Genomic DNA, 21407 nt, shown 5'->3' on the forward strand with positions numbered 1-21407 from the left:
GGAGAGGTTGCCCTAGCTCACCCAGGACCCCTCTACTAGAGGGCTGGTGTTAGTGAATGGTGGGTAGATTTTTGAGAACAAGGAGAAATTGTACATAAGTATGCTACTAGACTGTTTGAAGTCCTGGGAAGTTGTAGCAATTAAGGTAATGGCATATGTATCACATTTGCAGATGGCATAAAGCTGGAACATCTAACATGTTGGATGACTAAGTCACAGGCAAAAATATGAAGTTAACTCCAAAAAAATGAAGTCTAATAAAGATAAATGGGAGGTCCTATGCTTGGAATAAAAAAAAAATAAACTTCACACATACAAGAATGATCATTAACATTTACTAAGAACATTATGAATATATATTCTCATTTGAGCCTCGCCACAACCCTTCAAGATAAGTATTACAAGTATTATTATTTTCATATCATTTTAGGAAGAGGAAACTGAGACTTCTTGTTCAGTCAATTTTCAGTTATGTCCAACCCCATTTGGGGTTTTCTTGGCAGAGATGCTGGAGTGGTTTTGCCATTTTTTTTTCTCCAGCTCATTTTACAGATGAGAAAATTGAGGCAAACAGGATGAAGTGACTTGCTCAGGATCACACAGCCAGTAAGTGTCTGAGGCTACATTTGAACCGACGTCTTCCCGATTCCAGGTCCAGCACTGTCACAAAGTGGTATATGTAAGAAACCTTAAGAAGGGCAGTTAGGTGGCACAGTGGATAGAGCACTGGGCTGGGAATCAGGAAAACTCATCTTCCTAAGTTCAAATCCAGCTTTCAGACACTAGCTGTGTGAGCCTGAGCAAGTCACACCCCCTATAAAATGGGAACACAATGGAAAAGGACTTCTCCTTTAAGCCACTGCAAATCACTCCAGTATCTTCGTCAAGAAAATCCCAAATGGGGTCATGAAGAGTTGGATATGACTGAAAAATGATTACCTGGATCATCATGTATATAGAGTCCAACAAAACTAGAAAGGTAGTTTGGGACCAGGATGTGAAGAGTTGTAAATGACAAACAAGAGGGGTTAGTTTGAATGAGACTGTTTTAAAGTTTCTTTTCAGTCGGAATATTCTATCAGTTGCTGATTCCAATGGGAGAAGTTGGGGTTGGGGGCGGGGGGGAGGCAGTGTATGTGTTATAATTTGGCCATTAGCCGTGAAACTGTTAAATAATTTCCTTTTAACCACAAGCTTAACTTAGACTCAACTATGTTTATCCACTCATGATGTGGTGTCCATAAATCTCTATTATCACACAAACTCATCAGAGGAAGGAAGTTTGTTTTATGAGGATGGATTTTGTCCCACATGCTAATGATTAATTGGTTGGGAAAAGGACCATTTTTCTAAACAAGCTGATGATTAGGTCTGTTTCAGGCCATACAGGAAGCATCATTGCCTTCCACATAAATGTGAGATAGGCAATGCTTTGGAGGATCATCATAGCACCCCTCCCCTCCTTCTGGTCCCTGTTCTGATTTCATATCTACTCATACCTGCTAACTGAAAACTAATGGGATGAGGTCTTTCAATCACACTTCTCTTCCCTCTCCTCTAGGAGCACTAGAACCCCCCCAAACCAAAAAGCAACCAAATCCAAAACCTCTTCAGTTCCATAATGGTAGAATGAGAAGCAGCAGGAGCTAATAATTGGTACAGGGCTCCTGATAGGCCTTAGTACCTTTTATTATTTTTAATTTTTAAATTAATTTTTTTTTTTGCAGGGCAATGGGGGTTAATTGACTTGCCCAGAATCACACAGATAGTAAGTGTCAAGTGTCTGAGGTCAAATTTGAACTCAGGTCCTCCTGAATCCAGGGCCAGTGCTTTATCCACTGCGCCACCTAGCTGCAGCCCCCAGTACCTTTTAAATGCCATATCTTTGTGTGACATGCATTTCTGGGCATGGTCAGTATGGAAATTTGTTTTGTGTGACTGTATATTTGTTACAAAGATTTTGTTTTTCTTTTTTTCAGTTTGAGGGTATCCATCTCAAACTGGAAGGGAGACAATAAAATAGAATAAAAATTAAAAAACAAACGTGTCCTGATATGAATAGGACTTAGTCACCAGGACTTGCCTGTCATTGTTCTTCATTTCAAAGAGGACCAATAACATCATGAGGTGATATCCTGCCTTGGCCACTTCCCCCTACTAGTGCCTTTTTTTAGTGAGGCAATTGGGGTTGTGACTTGCCCAGGGCCACACAGCTAGTAAGTGTTAAGTGTCTGAGGCTGGATTTGAACTCAGGTACTCCCGACTCCAGGGCCGGTGTGCCACCTAGCTGCCCCCCTACTAGTGCCTTTTCAAGCTTACCTTGTACCTATTTTGAATATTTTTTCTATATGTACAGGGTGGGCCAAAAGTCATGATGTTTTAATAACATGGAAAATGATTTTTTCTTTATTTTTTGCTATTTATGAGATTTGATTTTTCACACATAAATTCATTTCCTATATATACTGTATATGATGCTGTGGTATTATAAATTAAAAACAAAAAATAAAGGAGTTATTAAATATTGAATCCTCTTCATGACTTTTGGCCCACCCTGTACATGTTATGCCCCCAGCTTGATTATAAGCACCTTGAGGTTAAGAAGTTTCTTATTGTTTTTTAATTTCTAGTACCTAACACAGTCTCTGGCTCTTAGTATATGCTTGTTGATTGATTGCTTAAGTCAAATGATATACAGTATCCTTGGTGAAAGGACATCCTGATTTTACTTGAATATTTCTAGTAGGAAGAAGCTTACTACAGTACAAGGTGGTGCGAATTATTTGGTGTTGAATGTGCTGGCTCCTGGTGGTCACTGTGTTATTTTTCCAAATATTTACAAACTGTTTAATATTCTGTTCCAGAATTATATTAGAGATTGACGTCAAGACTGAGTGTAATTTAAAGGATCAACTTTTTCTCCTTTTTGAAAATTGGGGCTTTTTTCCCCTTCCATTGAGAGTAACTTCTCAAAGATTAACAACAGTGGAGTTGAGCTCATAAAAAGATTATAAGCAAGGCCTCTGAGATTGTAAATTTTCTGAGATGTAAATTCCTTCAGAGGTCTGAGATTTAATTCCCCTAGAAATGGAAACTTAATATCATTCAAAGTGGATTGAGGACAATTTACTATACTCTCTTCTATCTTGGGCGACACTTTCTTCTTTGTGTCATTCCTCATTTCATTTATAATTTATAAAATGGAATAAAAACAGGGGCTGAGTAGTTCTACCTTCTCTCTATAGATTGTAAGCTCCTTGAGGGCAGAAACTATATTTTGCCTCTTTGCTTTTAAGCAAATGTCTGTCATATAGTAGGTGCTTGATAAATGTTTATTGATTGATTAATATATATAGTGTTGGGGCAGCTGGGTGGCGCAGTGGATAGAGCACTGGCCCTGGATTCAGGAGTGCCTGAGTTCAAATCCGGCCTCAGACACTTGATACTTACTAGCTGTGTGACCCTGGGCAAGTCACTTAACCCCCATTGCCTTGCAAAAAAACAAAACAAAACAAAAAACCCCAAAACAAAACCAAAATATATAGTGTTTAAGAAAGTGCTTCGTGTGCTTTACAAATATAAAGTATGTCCATTTGTAGTATAATTGTAAGTACCTCTCTGTGTCCTTGCTCCTTCCATAGGGAAATCAATCTTTTCTTGTACTTAGCATTATTTAAGAGCTGTTTGGGACTCTCTCTAGTCAGGTTCCAAATAGAAGCAGTTTCTGAATTCTCTATTTCATTTCCAGGAATTCATTTCAAGAGTGCATCCATCTCTCAATCATTTCCAATGAAGATGGGAGCTGTTGTCTCAGCCCAAGGATAGTTGTGTTCAGGCTCATATTTTCCCTCTGGCCAGAGCCAAAATCCTAGATTTCCCACTGGTCTGTCTAGTTTTTCTCTCGGGTTACTAGGCCAAGTGGATATTTGAGAAGCTGACATTCTAGTGTTAGGGAAGGCATTTAAAGAACAGACAGAATAGTTGGTTGCCTATGTGGTACAATTTGAGGGGTACTAAAAATATCTTCCCTAAGACCTATAACAGTACCAGAAACTGTACATCTTTGGTGCTTCATTCTAGGGGCTTTGGAAGCCCCCCTAAAATAATTGAAGGGTTCCTAATGAAAATGCCCTTCTGGTTCTTTCAAATCCTTATAAACTAACACTGGGAATTGCTCAGAATCTCTGAGGGAATATTGCAGTGGCTTTAATAGCATTCTCCAGTATAAGAGCCAAGAGCCAAAAGCTTGGTAAGCAGATGATTGGAGAAGGTGAAAGGGTACCAAGAACAAACTCTATCCAGAAGGATCTTTGTTATGGTGGTTTGTGAGGATAGGCTATTAGGAGGAAGAAGAGAGTCAGGGCTATAGAGGAAGAGCTGACACAAAGTGTGTGTGTGTGTGTGTGTGTGTGTGTGTGTGTGAGAGAGAGAGAGAGAGAGAGAGAGAGAGGGAGGGAGGGAGACAAAGCTGGAGAGCCTTGGGGCTTTTTGGAATGTGTCATCTATCAGTGGGCTGTAGCAAAGCTTGGCCTCTTTGAACATTCTATGCCAATGGCCATAAGTTTGCTCTTCCTGGCTTAGCAGGATTTAAGAGAAAAAGTGGTCCAGATAGAAATAGTTGTACTTATATATTTTACTTGCTGGGTCTCCTCAAAGAGCACTGGACTCAGAGCCAAGGCATCCAAATGCTCACACTGGCTCTGTCGGGACTTTGCAATGTTGAGCAAATCTCTTGACTTCTCTTAGTCTCAGTTTCCTCATTTGTAAAATGGGGGTAATGCTTAACCCTACCCCAAGAGCATTTGTAGGTCTGAGAGCTTCTGGAGGGTGGGACTATTTCACTTTTACATTTTTATTCCCAGCTCTTAGCATAGTGCTTGGCACTTAGTAAGTGCTTAATAAATACTTTTCATTCATTCATGCATCCTTTCATGAAATGAGATATGAAAGTATTTTGAAAAAGTTCAATGCAAACCTAATGTATAATTGTTTTTAGAAGTCAGCTCAATTTGCATTTTTCTTAATTCAATGGACAAAATCATGGAGGCATTTTGGATACAGGAGAAAACCTGGGAATGCACTGTATCTTTGGTCATCTGCCCACTGAGTTCTGTGAATTACAGGCTTCCCCTCTCGTTAGTTTAGGAATTCCTACGCTGATCCCACTTGATATCATGGCAAAAGCCCAAGATCTACAATTTCAAGCACTGTTGTCAGAAGACTTAAGTCCTGTACTTGTTTCCATCATGTGACTTTTGGGAAGTCACTTAAATGTCTCAAACCCAAGTTTGAGGGGCTTCTGTTAAAAGGAACAATGACTCCTTCCCTAAGTACTTTGTGAGGATCAAATGAGATAATATTTATAAAATGTTTAGCACAGTGTCTGGCAAATAGCAGGCACCATATAAATGCTAACTATCCTCCTCATTACTCCATTTTGCATCTGCTGCTCTGCCTGCTTTCAACTCCACAGAACACGATGCCCCTCCCAGGATAAGTTTATCGCCTCTAATATCACCACTGATTCAGCCTTGACTGATACCCCTTCCTTCAGCTTCCTCTCCCCTCTGTTAGGATGGCTGGAAGGTAGGGTACCAAGCTCCTCCCAATGCCTTCCTTTATAGAGGGCAGAAACTAGACCCTCAGCTCACTCCACTTTACATCTGTTGCTCTGCTTGGTTTCAACTTCATGCAGCAAGATGCTCCAGGGCTGGGTAACCGCTGGAGTCCTGTTTTCTCTATTACTTTCCTGCCTCTTTTTGTTTGTTCTCTCTCCCTCCTTAGATTGTAAACATGTTGAGGGCAGTTTAATTGAATCCCTAGCACTTAGCACAGGGATTGTATCCCTAGCACTGGCACATAGTAGGCACCTAATAAATATTTATTGGTATCATGAAAGGTAGTGTAGCATTGCAGATAGAAAACTGACCTCAGAGTCAGGAAGTCTTCGGTTCAGGTCCTGCCTCTGACTCACACTGGCTGTGTAACCCAAGGCAAGTTGCTTAACACTTTAATGCTTGTCAAGACAACTCTCTAAGAGGATGAGCAGAATAGTTGCTGATATGCATTGGTGGAGGACATTTCCTACCCTATCGAAATGATGAATCTAGACCACCACCAACCAAAAAATATCCCTACATAGTTATAGTCAAGATCAAATGAGATAATGAATATAACAATATTTAAAGTGAACAGAGCACCTTTGTAATGTAAGCTATTATAATTCCTCTGAAAAAGTGATAGAATATACCCATAACGTGGGGTACAAGAACAAGAATAGAACATGAAAACATGCCCTGCACAGTGGCATGCTAAAAGTGTAACACACTTGTATCATCCATATGCCCAAAGCACATGCACATAGAGCCCACGTAGGGATTCATACACAGGTGTATGTGAAACAACTGTGGACCCAAAAGACACATGCATATGGTGCACAGGCTTGCACACAGAGTGTGTACCAGTAGAGATGCTTAGATTTAGAGCTGGTAAAGACATTCCAGGTTGTTTGGTATAAATCCATTGATATTAAAATGAGGAAACTGAGGCTCAGGGAAAGGACTTTTACTTAAGATCACACAGGTTGTATGGCAGGTCTGGGATTTGAACCCAGGTCTATCAGCTCCATATCCACTGGGTTTCCCTTTTTATCAAGTATCATCTGAAAAGTGTCCCAGTGGCTCCTGAGCATCACCAGTTCCCTGAGGGAAGGTAGGGAAGGGGAGTGGGGAGATGCAGAGGGCCCAAAAAATAGAGAAAACAGAGACTTAGAGGCAAATTTCAAGTCCTTACCTCAACTACATGTGAGGAAAATCCCGTCTGTGACATTTCTAGTCCAAAGGATGTTTCGTTCTTGTTGGTGCCTAAAGCAGAGGAGGAGTGAAACGTTAAGCCTGGGATGAAAGCGGACTCAGTTTACTCCTTTGTAACTTTCATGGGATATCCTTTTAAGGCTCAGGACTTTGTCTAAGGGTGGGCAGCTCCTGGTATCCTAGTCCCAAGAGCACTAACACGTGGAGAGAATACAAATCCAGGTAAGGATGGAGTGAGTTGAGTGTGTAGGGGTGTCAGCTTAATGAATGATGATACCTAGGCAGAGAAAAGTGACAGTTCAAAGTACAGAGAACCTCAGCCTCTTTGGACTATCCCTTTTATGGACACACTGAGACCTCAGACTTCTCCCAGTGTTTAGCTCCATTAGACCATTTTCTAGTCCTTCAGGACTGAGTCAGTCAGTCAACAATCATTTATGAAAAGCTTACTATAAGCCAAGTGCTTTAGATACAAAAAAAGGGAAAAAACAACATGGTGCCACCTCTGAAGTAACTCACATTCTAGTGGGGAGATGACATGGAGATAACTATGTACACACAAGATATGTACAGGGTAAATGGAAGGTACTCTCAGCAGGAAGAGAATAAGATTTGGGGCCAGGGGCAGGACTAGAAGAAGGGAAAGGTCTTCTGCAGAAGCCAAGGTTTGAATTCAGTCTTGAAGGAAGCCCAGGAAACCAGGACTAGGAAGTGAAGAGAGAGCAGTGCAAGCATGGGAGATGGCTAGCTCAAATGCATGAAGTCAAGAGATGGAGTATTATGTATGAGGAGGCTGCAGGGTATGTGGAAGGAAATTGAATGTAGGAAGACTGAAAAGGCTGGAAGGGGTCAGGTGGGGAAGACTTTTAAATGCCACACATAGGATTTTATATTTGATCCTGAAAGTAATAGGGAATCTCTGATGTTAACTGAATTAGGGGTGACATGATTGAGCCTGTGTGTTAGGAAAATCTCTTTGACATCTGAATGGAAGATGGATTGGTGTGGCAGAGACTTGAGGCAGGGGGACAAACTAGAAGTCAGTCAGTAAACATTTATTGAACCTACTATGTGCCAGGCACTAGGCTATATTCTGGGGCTACAGAGAGAGGCAACAATAGTCCAGGTGAGAGATGATGACACACAAGGGTGGTGGCTGTGTGAATGGAGAGAATGGGTCATACATGAGAGATGTTGTGAAAGTTAAAAATGATAAAATTCAACAACAGTTTGGAAATGAATCAAATCTAGATCTTGTCTTATGCCTGTTCTCAATCTGCCTCTTTAACTTTATCTCCCACTGCTATCCTAAGTGCCTTTAGATTGTAAGCTTCTTGAGGGCAGGGACTATTTTTTGCCTTTTTAATATTCCCAGTGTTTAGCTCAGTGCCTGTCACATAGTAGGCACTTAATAAATGTTTATTGACTGACCGACTGACTGGCATCTTCTTTTCCCCATAACACCTAACAGTGCTAGTCATATAAGAGATGCTCAGTGAATGGGAATGGAATTGAGTTGAATTATAAGGAACAGATATTTGTTTTTACCATTTGGTCTGTCTTGTTGGCTCAAGGCCACCTCTTCCAGGAAGTCTGCTCTGATTAGTCTCCCTTATCCCTGCCTTGCTTCTTCCAAGGCCTTACAACATTCCTCACAGCTGGTTATGCTGTCTTCCCTTTTGTGGTGACTCTAGGCATTATTTCACTGGGGTCTCCTGAGGGGCATTTCATCTAACTATCCCCACTGGCAACCTTTACGAACTTGAATGGGGAAAAAAAGGATCTTTATTTTTTACTAACCTCTTCCTGACATTTATGCATTTTCTTCAATTATATAATGAAAACAACAAACACAGTATTATTAGCAGTACTTGTGACTTTGTCGCTAATAGAAATCATAGATATGTTCATATCACAATATAGATGTTATATCATTTTTGCTTATCACCACTGTGAAAATTTCAGAGATAACTTTAAGAAGCTTTATCATTGTTCAGTTGTTTCTTTCTTTTTCTTTCTTTCTTTCTTTTTTTTTTTGTGGGGCAATGAGGGTTAAGTGACTTGCCCAGGGTCACACAGCTAGCAAGTGTCAAGTGTCTGAAGCCGTGTTTAGTTGTTTCTTAATTTTTGTGATCCCATTTGGGGTTTGCTTGGCAAAAATACTAGAATGATGTGCCATTTCTTTCTCCAAGTGGGTGGTGCAGTGGATAGAGTCTAAAATCAGGAAGACTCATCTTCCTGAGTTCAAATCTGGTTTTAGATATTTCCTAGTTGTGTGAACCTGGGTAAGTCACCTAACCTTGTTTGCCTCACTTTCTTCACCTGTAAAATGAGCTGGAGAAAGAAATGGCAAACCACTATGGTATCTTTGCTTTGAAAATCCCAAATCGGGTCACAAAGAGTCAGACATGACTCAACAACAACAACCACCATCATCAGAAAAAGCACATAGCCTCTGAAGGGGACAGTACTCATCTGGATGAGGCAGCTAGGTAGTGCAGTGGATAGAGCCCTGGCCCTGAAGTTGGGAGGACTTGAGTTCAAATCTCCCCTTAGACACTTACTAGCAGTGTGACCCTTGGCAAGTCACTTAAACTCAGTTGCCCTAAACATCTGGGGCCATCTGCAGTTGTCCTGATGTACATCTTGCCACTGGACCCAGATGGCTCTGGAGGAGAGAGTGAGGTTGGTGACCTTGCACAGCCCTGCTTCACTTAAATCCAATTTGCGGCCTGTCATGACATCATTTCCTGCTGTCATGGTGCTCTTTGAGAATGTAGGACAAACAACAACAACAACTCATCCGGATGGGTAACTTTCTGTGTTTTTGTTAAACAAGCAGGCTCATGACTCTACCTTCATGGGCAATTTGTAACATTTCTTTGTAAAGCATTGCTTGAGTCCTTTCTCTATATGTTTTCCTTGTCTATCACCCAGTTTGGACTATAAGCTTCTCAAGGGCAAGGACAATGCCTGAGAACTATTCTTTTGTATCTCTTTTCTGCCCTGTGTCTAGCTCCTGTGTACCCAACAACTCTTATCTAAATTGGATTTATGGAAAATAAATCCTATTTTTAATGTGCTAGGAAGCCCTTCAGAAAAGTGAAGATTCCTCTTCTTTGTAATATGAATACAAAATCCCAGCCCTTCCATAATCAATGCACTTTTTTTTTTTTTTTGGGTGGGGAAATGAAGGTTAAGTGACTTGCCTAAGGTCACACAGCTAGTGTCAAGTGTCTGAGACCAGATTTTAACTTGGGTCCTCCTGAATCCAGGGCTGGTGCTTTATCCACTGCACTACCTAGCTGCCCCCATCAATGTGCTTTTTAATTCAGATTTCCTTATTTAGGTTTGTTAAATAGAGGCCATTGATACATGGTTCTTTACTTTTGCTCAAGGTATTTCCTGGGAACTGGTATCACTCACCTTCCAAGCTGAAAATCCTGTCTCCCAGGGCATCCACAATATCCTTCAGGGCCGCCTCGTCTGTGACATTGAAGAAGTGCTTGTCATCGGGATCACTGGCTATGTATTTGATTTCATTCAAAAAGGCTTCTGGGTTGATGCCCCTGCGATTATAGTAGCCCAGGACCTACAAGAGGGTGGGGAAGGGCCATATCACAGCTCAGTCTTCCATTCCCCCCATTCCCACAGGCTCTTGGGGCAAGCTGGGAGGGCTTGATTTTTTTTTCCTGGCTTATGGGTTCCATAAGAGCTGATGTTATATTAGGTTAAAACCGAACCAATATGGAAATTAAGGGCCAATAGGATCATGGGACTAGAGATTTAGAAACATGATGGGATCAAAGGACCACAGATGTAGAACTGAAAGAGACCACAGACATTATCTAGTTCAGTCCCTACAATTTAAAAATTAGGAAATGTGCTTTGAAAATAGCTACATGGTACAGTAGATAGAGTTGGGATGGAGTCAGGAAGTCTTGAGTTCAAATCTAGCCACAGACATTTACTAGCTGTGTGACCCTGAGCAAGTCACTTAACTTCTGATTGCCTCAGTTTTCTTATCTATAAAATGAAGATAATAGTAATATCTACCTCCCAGGGTTTTTTGTGAGGATCATATGAGGTAATAATTGTAAGATTCCTTGGTAGTTTAGGATTAATGAATGGAAAGCGTTTATTAAGGATCTGTGGTGTGTCAAATACTAGGGATATAAATGCAAAATTGAAACAATCCTTTCCTCAAGGGCTTACGTTCAAATGGAGGAGGTGTAGCCAGGGAAGGAAGTTATGGTCTGGGAAGTCACCGAGGGAGTGGACAGCTCAGGAGGGCAGTCAATTGGACTTCCAAGGTGGGGCATTGGTTTCAGAAGACCCTTGTTAAAAGACAAGGGTTGTCCAGAGGTGGCCCTGTCTCACTTCCCTATTTGCACGCAGCCACCTTGGCTAAAGAAGGGATGGAATTCAGGATGGAGTGAAGTCTCAACGGGAGCGAAGAGCGGATGGGTAGAAGAAAGACTTACAGCCACAGCGTATCGAGTGACGTTATCCTTCTCACTGTCCTCAATGACCTTCTCCAGATCGGGGCTATCATGGGACTCTCCGTCTGTGATAACAATCATCACCTTCTTAGCTCCTTTCCTTCCTCCTTTCTGGAAAGCCTCTGAGCTAGAAACAGAGAGGTCTAGTCAGAGGAGTGGTGATGGGGTATCTGTCCTTCCAGTCCTCAGGAGCCTCAGGGAGGGGAATGAGGACGTGATCCCATATGATGAATCATAATAATTCTATCTCCTCCTATAAAATCCACCTCTGCTGTCCCATTGTGGTGAGGCAGCGACCCTAGGTTTAGAGTTCTTACTCTTCATGGGCCCCTCGGGCAGTCTGCTGAAGCCTGTGGTCCCCGGTGCATAAAATAAAATACACAGGATTACCAAAGAAACTAATTACATTGAAAATCAATTCTAGGGGGCAGCTAGGTGGCGCAGTGGATAAAGCACGGCCCTGGATTCAGGAGGACCTAAGTTCAATTCTGGCCTCAGACACTTGACACTTAGTAGCTGTATGACCCTGGGCAAGTCACTTAACCCTCATTGCTCCACACACACACACACAAAAAGTAAGTAAGAAAGAAATTCAACTATATATATATATATTTTTTTTTTTTTTTATTTTAATTTTTGCAGGGCAATGGGGGTTAAGTGACTTGCCCAGGGTCACACAGCTAGTAAGTGTCTGAGGCCGGATTTGAACTCAGGTACTCCTGAATCCAGGGCCGGTGCTTTATCCACTGCGCCACCTAGCTGCCCCCTTATATATATATTTTTAAAGCTTATGGAGGTTAAGAATTCACGGCTTAGAAAGTTGTAGGTTATACTAGTGTATTGTAAATTCTGATAGGTTCTACCAATCAATCAGTAAGGAATTATTAAGTACCTACTATGTGCCAGGCACTTTACAAATATTATCTCATTTGATCCTCATCACAATCTTGGATGGTAGGTGCTATAAGGAAGTTGAAGCAGATAGAGGTTAAGTGACTTGCCTAAGGTCATACTGCTATTAAATGTCTGAGGCTGGATTTGAACTCACATCTTCCCAACTGCAGGCCCAGAGCTCTATCCCCTGAACCACCTAGCTGCCTCCCATACAAATATAAAGAATGATATAATCTCTATTCTCAAGGAACTTGTGTACTAATGAGGAAGACAATGCACACACATATAAAAATAAACAAAACAAATGCAAACTAGTTGGATATCAAATTGTTAGAGGGACAGAAATGAGCAATTGGTGGAAAGGCTTCATGCAGAAGGTCCTGCTTGAGCTGAGTCTTGAAGGAAGATAAGAATTCTCTGAGGCAGAGACAAAGAGGGAATATACTTTAGGCATAAGAATGGTCAGTGCCAAGGCCCAGGGAACAGAGTTGTCCTGTCATGTATGAAGAGCAGAGAGAAGGCCAGTTTGGCTGAATCACAGAGTGCAGGAAGGGGAGAATACAAGGAGGCTCAAAGATAAGTTAGGGCCAAGTTGGAAGGGGGAGGAGGAAAGGAGCAAGCATTTATTAAGTGCCTACTGTGTGCCAGGTCTAGTCCTACAGGAGAAGGCAAGCCACTTTAGTCTCTTTGCCAAGAAAACACTATGGACAGTATGGTCCATGGGGTCATAAAGAGTAGGACATGACTAAAATACTGACCAACAATAATGCACCGAGTATTATATGCTGTACTTTATAAATATCGCATCTGATCCCCAAAATTACCCTGTGAAGTAGGTATTATTATTATTATTCCCATTTTTACAGTTGGGGAAACTGAGGCAAACAGATGTTAAGTGACTTGTCCAGGGTTATACAGCTAGTGTCTGCAGCTGGATTTGAACTCAGGTTTTCCTTACTCTAGAGCCAGCATTCTATCCACTGGACTACCTATCTTAAAAGTCAAACAGATTAGTTTTATATTTTATCTTAGAAGCAATAAGGAACTACTGGAGTTTATTGAGTAGGGAAGAGACAAGTTCAGATCTGTTGTTCATTTGTTTCAGTCATGTCTGACTCTTTATGACCCCATTTGCTGTTTTCTTGGCAAAAATACTGGAGTGGTTTGCCATTGCCTTTTCCAGTTAATTTTACAGATGAAGAAACTAAGGCAAAGAGGCTTAAGTGATTTGCCCAGGGTCACACAGCTAGTGTCTGAATCTGAATTTAAACTCAGGTCTTCCTGCCTCCAGGCCTGGCACTCTCTCACTGTCCCACCTAGCTGCCCCCGGATCTATACATGAGGAAAACCACTTTTCATTTTTTTGTTTATTTTAAAAGGCAATTGGGGTTAAGTGACTTGCCCAGGGTCACATAGCTAGTAAGTGTCTGAGGTGAAATTTGAACTCAGGTCCTTTTGACTCCAAGGCCAGTGCTCAATACACTGCGCCACCTAGCTGCCCCAGGAAAATCACTTTTTAAAATGTAATAAACATTTTTATTTATAGTTTTGGGTTCCAATTTTTATCCTTCCTTCCCTCCCTCCTCTCCTCCCTCCTCAAGACGGCAAGCAATCAGATATGGGTTATACATGTATGATTATGTAAAACATTACCATATTAGTCATGAGGAAAACCACTTTGGCAGTTGTGTGGAAGATGAACTGGAATGGAGTGGGGAATATGGATTGGGTGGTGAGCATATGATTTCCATCTGAAGGTCAGACTGGTTCCATTCTGAGAAGCTTATCACTAGATTTCTGGTCACCAGGTGATGTGCACCCCCCCACTCCTGACGTTTTATGTTCACAATAACTTTTGTAACCATCTGGAAGACCAGCTTGTGGCCTGCACAGGTGTTGGGAAGCATTTGAAGCTAGAAATTTTACACATTTATCACAGTGGGCAGTTGCAAGTATCATGTGGATTTGAAATTAGTGGTACCATTGTGAGGACCCCTACATTATTTTACTAGGGTCTCCACTTGATCATATTACCTAATTATCTTAGAACAGGGATAGATAAGCTTTAAAAGTGACATGTCAAGGTTCTGGCTTGTTTCCTTCAGTCATACTATGGGGGTGAGAAGGGTGGTGAGGAAAGGGCTGAGTACACACTGACACCTAGTTCTTGAAATCAGGGTGCAAACAGCAGGAGATAAAACATGATTGTGGCAACTGGCCCATGTGTCATCGGAAACTACCTTTCATGCTGTTTTTGGCATACATTTCACAGGTTGCCAAGCCCTGTCTGAAACTCTAATTTTCTGAAGGTCATAGAAAGGGTCTCTTACATCTGTTATTTGTGATGCCCAGACAGGTGTCTTAGTGGTTAGAGTGCTGGGTTTGAAGTCAGGAAAACCCAAATTCAAATCCTGCCTTAGGCACATAGAAGCTATGTGACCCTGAGCAAGTCACTTAACTGCTATCTGCCTCAGTACCCTCATCTATAAAATGGGTTTAATAATAATTAGCACCTGCCTTTCAGAGTTGCTTTGAGGATCAAATAAGATCATATTTGTAAAGTACTTTATAAATCTTAAAGCATTACATAGATATTATTATTATTATTATAATACCAGCACTAAGTGCCTTCAAGTCACACTTCATGTAGTGCTAGACGACTCACTGAGTACAAGGAAATGAGCTACAAAGAAATGAGAATACTACTAATCCTTTCTATTTGCATCTGTTTTTTTCTTTTCAAAATAAATTCTCAAACAAGATCATCTCTTAAATGATCATTACATTTAAAAACATTACGCAAGACATGAAAGGAAGTCATAAGTAACGTGCATCTAAGCAATCCTAGAAATAGTCTCTCTTTTGGAAACACAAACAAAAAGGTTGTGAACTTTATAGGACAGGAACCCTTAGCCCCACAATTTTGGACTCAGCAATGAGGAATATACAGTAAGGAGAAGTGGTGGGCTGTCATGGCTAAAGTGTTAGCTTTGGAGTTATGGAGAGGAATATGACTATAGCATGACAGCAGAGGTACTTTATATTTGGGGATAGTCTTGGAAACACACTATTTGTTAATTGGCCACAGCCAGCTCTTGATTATCCGCACTAATGATGGGGAGTGGGGATCTAGAAAATCCACAATAGTAGGAAAGGACCAAACTACTATACTTGGAAGCCTGAATACCTCCCCCCTACCCTCACTTATCTAAAATGTGTATAATGATATGTATAAAATGCTTTGAGGTTTAAAAGTTACTTTACAAATATTCTTATATTATCCTCCCCCAAACCCTAGAAGGTAGGTACTATTATTATTCCCATCTTATGGATTAGGAAACTGAGGCAGACAGACATTAATTGACTTGTCCAGGGTGACACTGCTAGTGTCTGAAGTCAAATTTGAATTCAGGTCTTCCTGATTCCAAGTCTAACCTTCTATCCACTGTACTACTTAACTGCCTAGTGGAAGAACATAGATTTAGGCATCAGAAGACCAGGGCTCTAGTTCAAGCCCTGCCTCTGGTTGACTATGTTAGCTTGGGCAAGTCATAGAATCATGGAGTGTTACAGCTGGGGGGGGGGGATTTTAGAGGTCATCTATTCTAATTCCTTCACTTTATAGATGAGGAAACTGAAAGCCAGAGAGGTTCAGTGGTATGCTATAGTTCATAAGGGTAATAAGTGATACACTGGGCCTAGAATCTAGGTCATCTGACCCTCTTTACTGAACCACATTGCCTCTCAGATCATTGACATTTTGAATAAAATCATATTATACAAAAATTCTCTTTGCAAAGCACTTTCATATTTGTTGTCTCAAATAACTCCATGCCTGGGCAAGGCAGGGAGAAAGAATAACAAACTGTGGGTGAGCAGAGAAGGTAAGTGAGGCAGATGAAGTGATTTGACTCTTGCTTAGTGACTGGCCAAGGTCACAAAGAGAGTAGCAGAGTTGAGACTTACAGTCACATCTCCTGCCTTCTAGTTGAGTATCTCTGGAACAGTTTTGTCATCTGTCAAGTGGGTATAATAATACCTGCCTTTTCTATCTTAAAGGATTGTTGGTGGGATTAAAGGAAATGATGAGTTGGGAAGTACTTTGAAAAGTATAAGCACAATATATATATTACTCAGTTGGCTTTATTAAGTACCTGCCATGTGCCAGGAACCGTGCTTAGCCCTGGGAATAAAAATGCAAGAATGAGATTGTTATTTGTCCTTCCTTCTGGGAGAGGACCATGACATCGGGGTGATGTCATGACTTGAATTTAAGTGAGGGAGGGCTGTGCAAAGTCTGCAGAGCCATCTGGATCCAGTGGCAAGATTATCTGTCTGTCTGTCTATCTATCTATCTATCGCCCCAGATGGTTAAGGAAGTTGGGGTTAAGTGAATTGCCCAGGGTCACACTGCTGAGGTCACATTTGAATTCAGGTCATTTGAACTCAAATCTCAGGTCGAATTTGAACTCAGGTTCTCCCAACTTCAGGGCCGGTGCTCTATCCACTATGCCATCCAGCTGCCCCTGCAAGAATGAGATAGTCCTTGGACTTACGAAGCTTATTTTTTGACATCCAAGGCCCTGTGTTTTCTATCACTTTGCTCTCATCGTATGTATCACAGTTCGTTGTATGCAGAAGACATTAATCAATGTTTCTTGGAGCAAAATTTACAGATCCTATTGAATTATTATGAATAATTATATGAATAAATCTCAACTGAATTATTATTATTATTGCATGGACTGTTAGCAGCCTAGTGCCTAGCTAGGCATGTGAAGGAAACAGAGTAGAGAATACGGTTGTCTTGGTCAGAATATAGTCTGACGCTGAACCAGCTGCTTTCTCTAAAATGAGATCTTTTTGCAGGGAATGAAAAATGGGTATCCTCTGAAAAATGACACTGCTTAGCGGCCACACTCAAATTTTATACAACCCAGATTTTGAAAGGAAAAAACCCCACACTCTTTATTTGGACCAGCACAGTATATTGTCTTCCTGTTTCTTAGAATAAAAAATGACCTTATTCTAGTGAAATCTTACTCACTAAAATATATGCTGTTACTAGTTCTTGGACCCTTGGGGGAGGGAGGAAAGGGTTTTTCTAGCTTTATAAGTATGGCCTGTAATGTAATTTGGGGCTGAAAATGTGCAAGTTATAGTCGAACCTCGCATGAAGTACAGATTATACACCATGGCAATGCCTATGAGTCACTTTAATGGTCCAAAACATCTGGTGAGTCATACACTAAACATCTGTCTGGGCTTTGTTAAGATTGGAGTCTGGTGCTAATGAGGCCAAGGTAGTGGGTTTGATTCAGGTATGAGCTAATTAGCTTTGAACAGAGAACAAATCAGTTCCAGGACCTCAGCCTCTCTCACTAACCCCGTGGTCGGCTCATGCGTGTAGGCTGCAGGTCATCAGGGCAGAGGGTGGTGGGCAACTGGGCAAAAGGATTGGGATGACTCAGCACAAGACATCCCCATTGTTAGCAAAGCAGCTCCCTTAAATTCTCCTGATGTTGAGTCAGTAGTCTGGTCTTCACACAAGTAAGATGTTCACTGAGGAATCACTTATAACAAGTCCCAGTTTTAGTCAAATATGCTCATTAATATAGTTAAGTCAATGGCCACGGGAGCCCAGGACCTGGATGAAGCTGGTGAACAAGAGGGAAAGGAAAGATAGAAGGAGCCCTTCAGAGCTCCCAGGTTAGAAGTCCCCTGGGAAACAGTTTATCAGACGGTCTTACTTGGGACTTCCAGGTTGGGTAACTACTGCTCAGCAGAGATCTCATCACATTCATTGATAAGAGTGCCAAACTTGTAGTTAGGATTCTTGGGTCCAAATTCTGTCTCTGACACATAGTAGCTATGAGATATGGGCATTAACCTTTATGAGCCTCAGTTTCCTTCTCTGTAAAATTGGGATAATAGGGGGGGGTCTAAGTACAGAGAAGTGGGATTTGGTAACCTGAATGAAAGTCAGGTTCTTTTCTAAGGCCATACGCACTGTGGACAAAAATTAGGAGCCATATAGTTAATAGACCAAAGGCCAAGAAACAAGCTAGCTACCCAGGTGGTACAGTGGATAGGGCATTGGACTCAAAGTCAGGAAGACCTGAGTTCAAATCCCACCTCAGATGCTGTGTGACTCTAGTCAAATCACTTAATCTCTATTTGCCTCAGTTTCCTCATCTATAAAACTGGGAATAATAGTGGCACCTTCCTTGAAGGGTGCTGTGAGTACAAGATGAGAAAATATGTGTATTATTATGGAAGGAACCTCAGAGAACAGCTATTACAGTTGCCTTATTTTACAGTTGAGGAAACTGAATTCCAGAGAAGTAGAGTGACTTTTCCAAGGTGAAAAAAATCATAAGAGGTGAGAGATGAACCCTCGTCCTCTGACTTTAGAACTTCTCTTTCTGATCTACCATGTGGATCCATCCTTGTGGTGAAATCTTGTCATTAAAGATCTCTGCTTTGTAGATGGACATTCCCAAGAAGCCAAGTCATTGGCCAGTACCAGTCATCCCTGATGGTAGTGGGGCATGGATGGAGGCTTCTCCCTCCAACTCTGAATCTAGATTACTTTTCATTATCTTTTGACTGGAGGGTTCAGGTTTGTGATCCTTGGCCTTAGGCCAGACCAGCTGCCAATCCAGGCATTTCTCTCATAGAGGACTTTAAAGGCTCTCCTTCTGCAGGGCTAATCATCAATGGTCCTTCCAACTCCTGGTTTTAGAGTTGCTTAGGGTTGCCAAGAGGTTAAGGGTCATAGAGCCAACAGGTGTCAGAGGTAGAACTTGAATTCAGGTCTTTCCGACACTTGAGGCTGGTTCTTTGCATCTACTCTACCACATTGCTTCTCTGTGTACTAATTACATAATTCATATTTATAGTTATCTGTGCATATGTCATATTCCCCTTAGAAGATAATAAACCTCATATGGCCAGGAACCATATCTTATATTTCCTGCCTCTTTCAGAGTCAGGTACAGTGTTCTTCACTTAATAAATGTTTGTTGAATTGTATTCTGTACTTTCTCCATGAAGAACAGGACCCATTTAATAGTCAGTGAGTTCCTGAGTTTATCAATAAGTAGGTTGTTCAGTTGTTTCAGTCATGTCCAACTCTTTGTGACCTCATTTTTTGGGTTTTCTTGGCAAAGATACTGGATCCTTCTCCAGCTCATTTTACAGATGAGGAAATTGAGACTAACAGGTTAAGCGACTTAGCCAGGGTCACACAGCTAGAAAGTATCTGAGATTGGATTTGAACTCAGGACTTCTTGACTCAGGCCTGGTGCCACCTACATGCCCCAGTAAGTAAGTATCTCCTGAAAATTTAGATTTTCAACTGGGATGTGGAGGGTTCAGCTGAGATGGGCATGTTGTGATGGAAAGAACACCAGACTTGAAGCCGGAAGATCTGGGATTTTCAACCCTAGCTCTACAACTAAATCTTATCAGTCTCTCCAGCTATAAAATGGGGAGGATTTGGGGCCAGAAGACCTGGGTTCAAATCCTGACTGTGATAGGTACTTGCTGTATGACCTTGGCAAGTAACTTTCCTTTTCTGCTCAAGTTTCCTCATTTTTAAAAGGAATGGGTTGGATCAGATGCCCTTTGACCTAGATTCTTTGAATCTAACCTGTCTACTTAATGGGATTGTCGTGAGGATCGAATGATAATATAAAAAAAAAAGTTTAGAGCAAACATTAACATAGAGGTTTGACCACCTAAAGAATTATTACTGTATAGAGGTGGAGTGCATTATGGGATCCTGGCAGAATGTACCAGTCCTGGTCTCTAGTTGCTCAATCAGTCTGCATACCCACCCCCACAACCTTTCAAAGGCTGCTTGGACTCTCTCTCTAGCTAGGACTCTGAAATACCAGTTAGATGAACTTCATCCTTTTTATTTTCTTCACTAGGTACGTATGCATGTGTGTGTGTGCAAGAATGTATGTGCATACATTCATGCTTGTTTGGGTATCTGCATGCATGTGTGTGTGCAAGAATGCATGCTTGTGTGTGTCTTTGCATGCACGTGTGCATGCATTCATGGGTGTGTGCACAGGGGTGTGTGTGTGTGTGTAGCCGCTGGTCTCACAGAAACAGGGCATTCTTGATTTCCACATCAGAATTTTTACCGAGCAAATTCTATCCCAAACGCCGTCCGGGTTTCTGTACCTCCTCTCTGCTCGATGTGGCTGGCAGCTTCCACCACATCTTTTACAGACCTGTAGTCGTTCAGGTGAAACTCATGCACCACATCTTCTCCGTACTGAACCACGCCCACCTGGAAGTAGAGGGGGGAGGGGAAGCACGTGACCCACTGTCATTGGGTTAGGGTGAGGTTTTCCTGGACTCTGTGCCCCCTTGGGTGTGATGGAGGATTTGTGAATACTCCCCACCCCAGGGCCGGGGTGCAGTAGCCCTGAGGCCGATCCCTCTGGTGGCCAAGGGGATCAGGATGGGCGATTGCCTGCAAAATGAGGGTAGACCCAAGGGGTGAACTGAACTGGCTGAGAAGGGCCAGGAATGAAGTCTCTATAGCCTCAGGCAGGGTGTGGACAAGAGGAACATAGATTGTTTACCAAACCCCAGAATACTACAATTCAAGGAGTTCGTTAAAACTTGAAAAAGAGAAGTTTAGGATAAATAAAAATGAAATCCTATATTACATAGTGAGACTAATTACAGGATGTGTAAAGACCCTTATATGTAGTCAAAGGACCCAAGTGAGTTCAAATCCTACCTTTAACTCTTACTGGTTGTGTGACCATTAACTTCTCTACACCTCAATTTCTTTATCTGTAAAATGGGAGGGGGGAAGGGCAAGAGTTGGACTAGATGACCTCAGAGATCTCTTCCAGTTGTCAGTCTATGATCCTGTAACCTCAAGAATTTGTACAGGTTGGAAACATCAACTGTATTAATTCATTTCAACAAATATTTATTAGGCGCTTACTGTATGCCAGGCACTGTGCTAGGCTCAGGGTAGGGGTAGGGTGAGGGTACAATGCCATAAACCAAATAGTTGTTGCCTTGAAGGACTTTGCCTTTTCCTGAGGTCAAAATAATACCACACATGGATCAGTAAATAAAAGCCATTTTTTTTTTGTTGTAAAAAAATAACAACAACAAAAAGGGTGGGGGAAGCACTGATAAATCGGGGGATCCAGAAGGACCT

General features: G+C 41.6%; 1 protein-coding gene across 1 annotated transcript in view; it reads right to left on the bottom strand.

Annotated features, from left to right (window-relative positions):
• The window catches only part of ITGA11 (integrin subunit alpha 11), a 156531-nt gene that overhangs the window by 59700 nt on the left and 75424 nt on the right, over nucleotides 1-21407 (bottom strand). The window contains exons 7-10 of the mRNA XM_043980465.1: nucleotides 20365-20513; nucleotides 11297-11441; nucleotides 10239-10404; nucleotides 6793-6863 (exon numbers count right to left, since the gene is read on the bottom strand). Coding sequence (XP_043836400.1) covers nucleotides 6793-6863; nucleotides 10239-10404; nucleotides 11297-11441; nucleotides 20365-20513 — 531 coding nt within the window. The remainder of the gene's footprint in view (nucleotides 1-6792; nucleotides 6864-10238; nucleotides 10405-11296; nucleotides 11442-20364; nucleotides 20514-21407) is intronic.

The sequence above is a fragment of the Dromiciops gliroides genome, chromosome 2, assembly GCF_019393635.1.
Source record: "Dromiciops gliroides isolate mDroGli1 chromosome 2, mDroGli1.pri, whole genome shotgun sequence".
NCBI lineage: Eukaryota > Metazoa > Chordata > Mammalia > Microbiotheria > Microbiotheriidae > Dromiciops > Dromiciops gliroides.